Consider the following 8,790-nt stretch of genomic DNA (forward strand, 5'->3'; position numbering starts at 1 on the left):
CTGACCCTGTGTGTGTGTGTGTGTGTGTGTGTGTGTGTGTGTGTGTGTGTGTGTGTGTGTGTGTGTGTGTGTGTGTGTGTGTGTGTGTGTGTGTGTGTGTGTGTGTGTGTGTGTGTGTGTGTGTGTGTGTGTGTGTGTGTGTGTGTGTGTGGTTACCTTAGTTCTGGAGGTCCAGGAGCTCAGAGTGGAGGCGAGGCTCTGCCCGCGGGGCCGACCCTCTCCTCTGGGAGACCCACCCCAGGTTCTGAGGGTCCTGAGGGGGGAGGATCTGGCTGCTGAGGGAGGGGGGGGAGAGGGAGACCCCCCCTGATCCTTCCGTTGTGAAGTGAAGACAGTGAGGGGGGGGGGTAAACCTGGGAGCTGTTTTTCAGCCATCGGGGGGGGGGGGGAGATCTGGTTGGGACAAACATTAGGGGCGTCGGTTGCAGTAAACACCTTCATTGGTAGTATTCATAATACCTGCATAGCAGCGCCCATTGATTGGGTATCGGTTGATAAGCAGGAAGTCATCATGAGCTTCAGATAGAATGCAGATATATATATATGGACAAAAAGTGAAGCATTGCCCGGTCCAGCTCTGTGCTGCACTACTGCGTTACCGAATGTAATCAGATTACAGCAACGTGTAACACGTGCTTCTGTTGACCTGACCCGCTTCATAGAGACCTGAACGTCTTTCAAACTTTGGGGAATTATGTTTTAAAAAGTTTGTCTGATTTGGAAAGTCCAACCGGCTGCTTTCATTCCACTGCAAGTACACACACACACACACACACACACACACACACACACACACACACACACACACACACACACACACACACACACACACACACACACACACACACACACACACACACACACACACACACACACACACACACACACACACACACACACACACACACACACACACACACACACACACACATACATATATGCACACACCTTGTTCGGGTTTGAGTACATCTGTATGCAGTTCTCTTCTTTGCCACCAGGAGTCCCTGTGATGATGTCACTCTCTGTTATCCAATCAGCTCTCTGTTGTCACAGCGGCTCATTAGCCGATTCAGTAGACAGCATCAAAGAGAGAAGAAGAAGAAGAAGAAGAAGAAGAATAAGAAGAAGAAGAAGAAGAAGAAGAAGAAGAAGAAGAAGAAGAAGAAGAAGAAGAGCAGCAGACAGGTGACGGAGTACCTGTCTCACCATCACCTCCCTCAGCTGCTGGAGGTGAGACAGTTTGAAGAGTAATCTGATAGTTTCTGTTTTAAATCTAATTAGAATCAGATGTCTAAACTGAGGATGTGGAGGGTATCAAACACTGACTGTGTTATCGTGTTAGCATGTTAGCGTCAGATGGAGGATGCTCAGACTCTGAGATTTGTTGTGGTGTTTCCATGGTAACAGCTCTTAACGAGATGGCAGTGGACAGCGTGAGCAGCTGTTGCTCTAAATATGGCCGACTCAGGTGGTGTGTTAATATGACCTGGGGGGGGGGCAGAGAAACAGAGACATAATACTATAAAATACTGTGTGTGTGTTTCAGAGTCTGCTGACGGGTCTGCTGTACAACCGTCCCGAAGACCCTGTCAGCTTCCTGAAGCGCTTCCTGACCAGAACCACTGAGCTGGGGGGGGCCGGGGCCGTCACCTGGGACACCTTCATTCACTTGCTGGGCCCCGGACCCCCAGAAACCACATCAACACCCCCAAAAACAGTATCTACACCCCCCAGAACCACCAGACCCCCACCTGCATGTCCAATAAACCCCCCTATACCCCAAACAACACCAGTACCTCAGGTAAAACCCCCATTCCCCAAACAACTATTGTACCCCAGCCAAAATCCCCCACACCCCAAACAACACCAGTACCTCAGGTAAAAACCCCGATACCCCAAACAACACCTGTACCCCAGCCAAAATCCCCCACACCCCAAACAACACCAGTACCTCAGGTAAAAACCCCGATACCCCAAACAACACCAGTACCTCAGGTAAATCCCCCACACCCCAAACAACACCAGTACCTCAGGTAAAAACCCCCGATACCCCAAACAACACCTGTAGCTCAGGTAAAACTCCCCATACCCCAAACAACACCTGTACCTCAGGTAAATCCCCCACACCCCAAACAACACCAGTACCTCAGGTAAAACCCCCGATACCCCAAACAACACCTGTACCTCAGGTAAATCCCCCACACCCCAAACAACACCAGTACCTCAGGTAAAACTCCCCATACCCCAAACAACACCTGTACCTCAGGTAAATCCCCCACACCCCAAACAACACCAGTACCTCAGGTAAATCCCCCACACCCCAAACAACACCAGTACCTCAGGTAAATCCCCCACACCCCAAACAACACCAGTACCTCAGGTAAATCCCCCACACCCCAAACAACACCTGTACCTCAGGTAAATCCCCCACACCCCAAACAACACCAGTACCTCAGGTAAAACCCCCGATACCCCAAACAACACCTGTAGCTCAGGTAAAACTCCCCATACCCCAAACAACACCTGTACCTCAGGTAAATCCCCCACACCCCAAACAACACCAGTACCTCAGGTAAAACTCCCCATACCCCAAACAACACCTGTACCTCAGGTAAATCCCCCACACCCCAAACAACACCAGTACCTCAGGTAAAACTCCCACACCCCAAACAACACCTGTACCTCAGGTAAATCCCCCACACCCCAAACAACACCTGTACCTCAGGTAAATCCCCCACACCCCAAACAACACCAGTACCTCAGGTAAAACCCCTGATACCCCAAACAACACCTGTAGCTCAGGTAAAACTCCCCATACTCCAAACAACACCTGTAGCTCAGGTAAAACTCCCCATACCCCAAACAACACCTGTACCTCAGGTAAAACCCCCCATACCCCAAACAACACCTGTACCTCAGGTAAAACCCCCCATATCCCAAACAACACCTGTACCTCAGGTAAAACCCCTGATGCCCCAAAGGTGCCCTCCTTCCCCTCTGTTAATATCTCTGACGTCCACAGGAGCCCCACCAGCTAAAAGCTGCCCCTCCATGAACCTCAGAGCCTCTGTCCCACCTGTCCTGCCCCCCCAGGTGTTTTCCGGCAGAAGTGAAACCCCACCAGGACCGAAAACAGCTCCTGAACCCCTCCCAGGCCCTCCTCTGGTCCGCTCTCAGCTCTCCATAGACTCGGACTCGGACATAACGGAGAGTGTTGGACTCCTGCAGGAAGTGGGCATGCCGCCCCTCATCGTCTTCATCATCGGTAAGAGACGCCGGGGGAGTCAGGTGGGCTTCAGGTAGTTAGCATCACATGGTTCTGGATATGATGGATGTGTATATGTGTGTGAACGTTAGGCTATGAGCAGGTGTGTGACAGCCTCTGCCTCTATGAATGTGTGTGAATGTAAAGGCGCTTTGATGGGTCGTACAGACTGGAAAGGCGCTGTATAAATCCAGTTCATTTAGAATTCAACTGGACACAGGTAGGCAGAGTTGGAATCTCCAGCAGCCCAGAGGCCTGGGACAAGAGGCTCAGTGAATGTGGTGCGAAAGGTGTACAGGTGAGTCAGTGTGTTAGAGGAGACTCTGTAGAAGGACAAAGTGCCAGCAGGCCAGTCCAGATACACCCCGAATCTACTGAAGCCACCAGAGGGATAAGGTACATCCCACACCAGCTTGGCATGGTATGCCTTAAGATGGATTTCTGATGATTCATTCAAACCTTTGCCGAAACACCAGGATACTGAATTATAGCCAAACGCGCTCACATCGCTCGCTTTTCTGTCAGCTCCCTTGTATGTAACAGCAGCATAAACAGAGTCCTCGGTACCGGTGCTCCACTCTACCTATAACTCCTCTTTGCACAACACCTGTGGCTGTGTTCCAAACCTCTCTGGGTGAGGAGGATATTCCTGCCATGCTCCACATGTTGCCTTTTTGTTTCCCTCAGACAGAGTGAGATAGCCGTTGGCAGTGTTTGGGTCCAGGTGGAGATCACAGGCATCTGACGGAGAAAACATAACAAAATATCTTATCAGTAACTTTGATGGTCAAACTGCTGAGAATTCACATTTTGAACTAAGAAAAGCCTGACTTACACCAGATCAGATCTCTCTTGTCTGTGATGGTCTCCACAGAAGGAGGCTTTGGAGGATGAAAGTCTTCAGTGACCAGCCGGCCTTTCCTGTAGTGGTAGATGGTTGCTCCTTTGTAGTTTTCATTGGTTTGGGCCGTTATGAGGAAACAGAATCTGCTGTTGTTCTTCTGCTCTTTGACCGAACGCTGGAACATTTTGGCTTTTTCTCTCATTGTGTCCAGAACTTCATGGGAGTAGTACCACGGGTCTTCATGGGTACTTCCTAACTTGGGTGATTTCAAGAAGTCAGCCATCTCATCAAGGTAGATATCACCCTTTATCATGGAGGTGAAGACAAAGCACAGAACATCCTCTACACCTGAATCAAGGACCTCTCTGTCCAGCTCGTTCTGGTTCAGGACGATCTTTACTCCCTCCATGGTGTCCACACAGGACTTGATGATGTTGATTTCTCTCTCTTTGTGACTCAGCCACTTGTTTATTTTTTCATGGCTGAAGGGTGACTCGGCTCTGTCTTCAAAGACTTCTTCCAGTGAGCTCTCCTCTTCCTTTCCTTCACGGATGGAGGGAAGTTTCTCTGCCATGGCTTGCTGGATGTTGGTTTTATAATAACCACACAGTTTGAGGAAAGTGCTCAACTCTTCTTGAAGCACGGGGAAACTCTCTACCACTTTGTCTTCCAGAGAATCGTTGCATCTCATTTGTGTTTCCTTTAAATCTTCCAGAGTTTCTTGGGCTTTCCTCAATAGTCCGATGCTGATCCCCGTCATCAGCTCAGGAGCTTTGGGAACAAAACTCTTCAGAGGCATCAGCCAGACCTTCACTGGGACTGAATTCTCTCCATTTGTTCCCAGCAGCTGTGGAAGTTCTACATAGGTCTGCACTGCATCTACAAATGTTGCTGGGTTGCTTTCAAGAATGAAGTCTCCGTGGAATTTGCAGGAGAATTTGTTAGTCAGGGCTTTCTCTTCATCAGTCAGCTGGAGTTTAACCTTCCCCTCAACATCAAAAGAAGGAATCTTCTTTATCACAGCGTGCATGTTTCCCTCTATCTCCTGAACCTGGCTGGCTTCTAACTTCTCACTGTCAAACACAAAGAAAGCATCTGCCCCATACAGGATGCCTGTGACTACATGAGTCGCTGAGCCATTCTCAATAACCTCCATCTGTTCGGTGTCCAGGGTCACATCATCAATTAACAACTGCTTGAAGTTGGTGGTAGCTTTGTACTGAAAGGTCACTCTGCTCTGATTCTTGAATTTCTTCTCATCATTCAGATATTTGGCAGATCCTCCAACTTCTATCAGTCCACACAGGAAACTGACCTTCAGAGAAGCTTCAATGTCCATCAGAGTGGACTTGGATTCAATGGAGTCAGATGCAGACATGTCAAAATTACTGCTGTGCTGAGTGTTTTGTTTTACTTTTAGAGTTTCCTCATTCCACAATCTGAGACCTGAAAAAATTGGAAAGCAAATCGCTTTAGGATCAGTTCAGGGAAAAACCTTTGTTTATATAAATGATCATAAAACTTAAAATTTCAAAGTTTTGCAGGTTGCAGCGTCATATCCTGCCAGGTGTGTGTGTGTGTGTGTGTGTGTGTGTGTGTGTGTGTGTGTGTGTGTGTGTGTGTGTGTGTGTGTGTGTGTGTGTGTGTGTGTGTGTGTGTGTGTGTGTGTGTGTGTGTGTGTGTGTGAAGACCTGGAGATTCTTTATTTTAAATGTTTAGTTTTTATTCAGCTAACTCCACGTGACTCCATTCAGTTTACAGAGACACCGACAAACTTTCTAAACAAAACAAACAAGACAACAAACAGATTAAATTATGTTATACAAATATTCCAGGTCTCTAGCTGGAGCCCCCCCTCTCCTTCAGACTGAGATAACACACCCTTTATCTTCTGTGTGTTTCTATTCCCGGCTCTGCATCTGCTGATAACACCTTACCCACAATGCACCGGGCCCCTCAGGCTGATAACACCTTAGCCACAATGCACCACTACTCAGGCCTCATGCAGAGGGGAGACATAGGACACAATTGCAGCTCCACATCAGATACTACCATACTATAAACATCACAGTAACTGTACTACACTCAGATACTACCATACTATAAACATCACAGTAACTGTACTACACTCAGATACTACCATACTATAAACATCACAGTAACTGTACTACACTCAGATACTACTATACTATAAACATCACAGTAACTGTACTACACTCAGATACTACCATACTATAAACATCACAGTAACTGTACTACACTCAGATACTACCATACTATAAACATCACAGTAACTGTACTACACTCAGATACTACCATACTATAAACATCACAGTAACTGTACTACACTCAGATACTACCATACTATAAACATCACAGTAACTGTACTACACTCAGATACTACCATACTATAAACATCACAGTAACTGTACTACACTCAGATACTACCATACTATAAACATCACAGTAACTGTACTACACTCAGATACTACTCTTCCATCACATGGTTACCATCATCCATCGTCAGTCATTGCTCCCAGGATCTCATGTAGGAGCGGGCCACACTGATGCATGCTGGGAAATCAGAAGGATCTGAAGAACAGCAAGGGAACGTTTCAGGAAGTTTATTCAAAGTAATACAAAGTAGTATAAATTAGTATAAAGTAGTATAACATATTAGAAGGAAGTATACAAATAGTATAAGGTATTACTCGAGTAATGAGAGATGAGACCTGAGGAGTCCTTCAGCAGCTTCTCTCTGACCGCTGCACTCAGATCAGAAAACACTGCCTCCTCCAGCCTGTCTGCATCCACCTACACACACACACACACACACACACACACACACACACACACACACACACACACACACACACACACACACACACACACACACACACACACACACACACACACACACTCGCACACACAAACACACTCGCACACACACACACACACACACACACACACACACACACACACACACACACACACACACACACACACACACACACACACACACACACACACACACACACACACACACACACACACACACACACACACACACTCGCACACACACAGAGACACACTCACACCTTCCACCTTCTGGTGAGAAATGAAGAGATTTTGAGGTTAAACCAAGTTGTGTAAATTAAAGATAAATATAAAGAGTCAAATCATTCAACATAAACACAACTTTATTAACAACAGAGCACAGAGACGTCATTGACCAGTATTACCCATAATGCTGAGTGGAGGCTGGAGGACAGGAGGAAGCTGAGAACATCAGGCCGGCTTCACTGTGGAACTCATACTGACTGATTATTAAAACATGTCTATTTAAACAAACAGGCCATATCTCTTATCCTACATCTCCAATAATTCTCCTGGGTAAATTATTCTCCGTGCTCTGATGGACAGAATGAGAGGAGCATCTCCTCCAAAAGCAGTTCAGAAACATTCATTCAGACCACTTTAACACACACACACACACTGATGTACATTCCTGCCTGTGTCTTTGTCCTTTTCTGGTAGCGCTGCGGCGGCTAAAGATAGCTGCTGCTCCGGCTCTTATCGGCATTCTGCCCCCTTCTGGTCTGACCCCCTCCCCCCGGTCTGGATGGTATAAAGGCGCCCGGTCGACCGTCCTCAGCACAACATGGCTCCGAAGAAGGTGGAGGCGAAGAAGCCGGAGGTGAAGAAGCCGGAGGTGAAGAAGCCGGAGGAGAAGGAGGAGGCGCCCCCCCCACCTCCGGAGCCCAAAGCCCCCGAGTTGGACCTGGCCAGCATCGTGCTGGACTTCAGCCCCGAGCAGGTGGAGGAGTTCAGGGACGCCTTCACGCTGTTCGACGAGACGCCGGCAGGCGAGATGAAGATCAGCTTCGCTCAGTGTGGAGACGTGCTACGGGCGCTGGGACACAACCCCACCAACCAGGAGGTTCTGAAGCTGCTGGGCCGGCCCAAGCCCGAGGAGATGCACACCCAGCTGCTGGACTTCGACCGCTTCCTGCCCATGCTGCAGCACGTGGCGCGCTCCAAGGAGACAGGCGCCTTCGATGACTTCGTGGAGGGGCTGAGGGTCTTCGACAAGGAGGGCAACGGCACGGTGATGGGAGCCGAGCTGAGGCACGTCCTGGCCACGCTGGGCGAGAAGATGACGGAGCACGAGGTGGACCGGCTGATGGTGGGCCAGGAGGACGCCAACGGACACATCAACTACACCGAGTTCGTCAAGCACGTCCTGGCCGGGTAGATCCCCCACAATGCATCTGTGTTTGTTAATAAAGCCTCCTCCCTGACACCGTCCAGACCTCCTTCTTTACCAGTTACTAAACTCCACTGGCTGTGGGTCGGTCTCAGTACTGAAGTACACTTAGAGGTACTTGTACTTTACTTTAGTATTTCCGTGTTATGCTACTGTGTACTTCTACTATAGTTCAGACGTAGATGATGTACTTCTACTCCACTACAGTTCAGAGGTAAATGGCTCAAAGAGCTTAATATTATATATATTTGTATTATAATATATTGTACATTATTATATATGATATATCATCTGTATGATTCTGAAATGGACCCACCTGCACAATGACTACTTCTACTGAAGTGCCAGTTTCCCCACCCACAGCACCCCCTGCTGGTCTGTTCACACGTGTTCATTGTGATGCAGAGGTGCATT

The 8,790-nt window shown here is 48.1% G+C and overlaps 3 protein-coding genes across 3 annotated transcripts in view; 1 reads left to right on the plus strand and 2 right to left on the minus strand.

Moving 5' to 3' along the window:
- Positions 1-7,683, minus strand: part of LOC307044303 (uncharacterized protein) — an 8,407-nt gene extending 724 nt beyond the window's left edge. The window contains exons 1-4 of the mRNA XM_079689390.1: positions 6,821-7,683; positions 6,621-6,701; positions 949-1,041; positions 157-393 (exon numbers count right to left, since the gene is read on the minus strand). Coding sequence (XP_079545516.1) covers positions 157-393; positions 949-1,041; positions 6,621-6,626 — 336 coding nt within the window. The 5' untranslated portion in view covers positions 6,627-6,701; positions 6,821-7,683. The remainder of the gene's footprint in view (positions 1-156; positions 394-948; positions 1,042-6,620; positions 6,702-6,820) is intronic.
- Positions 2,916-5,874, minus strand: LOC307044299 (neoverrucotoxin subunit beta-like). Its single transcript, XM_079689386.1, has 3 exons — positions 5,801-5,874; positions 4,101-5,555; positions 2,916-4,006 (listed from the first exon to the last, which is right to left on the minus strand). The coding sequence occupies exons 2-3, from the start codon at positions 5,485-5,487 to the stop codon at positions 3,849-3,851; spliced, it is 1,545 nt and encodes a 514-aa protein (XP_079545512.1). The 5' UTR covers positions 5,488-5,555; positions 5,801-5,874; the 3' UTR covers positions 2,916-3,848.
- Positions 7,684-7,706: 23 nt separating the features above from the next.
- Positions 7,707-8,612, plus strand: LOC307044302 (myosin light polypeptide 6-like). The gene has a single exon (XM_079689389.1). The coding sequence runs from the start codon at positions 7,771-7,773 to the stop codon at positions 8,362-8,364; it is 594 nt and encodes a 197-aa protein (XP_079545515.1). The 5' UTR covers positions 7,707-7,770; the 3' UTR covers positions 8,365-8,612.
- The last annotated feature ends 178 nt before the right edge of the window (positions 8,613-8,790 follow it).

Source organism: Notothenia rossii (assembly GCF_949606895.1).
Source record: "Notothenia rossii genome assembly, chromosome: 6".
NCBI lineage: Eukaryota > Metazoa > Chordata > Actinopteri > Perciformes > Nototheniidae > Notothenia > Notothenia rossii.

What these genes read in the sequence shown, in the direction of transcription:
- LOC307044302 (XM_079689389.1), top strand. Translation starts at nt 7,771, where the DNA reads ATGGCTCCGAAGAAGGTGGAGGCGAAGAAGCCGGAGGTGAAGAAGCCG.
- LOC307044299 (XM_079689386.1), bottom strand. Translation starts at nt 5,487, where the DNA reads ATGTCTGCATCTGACTCCATTGAATCCAAGTCCACTCTGATGGACATT. An exon ending in CAAGAGAGATCTGATCTGGT is followed by an intron (nt 4,007 to 4,100) that starts GTAAGTCAGGCT and finishes TTTCTCCGTCAG; the next exon opens with ATGCCTGTGATCTCCACCTG.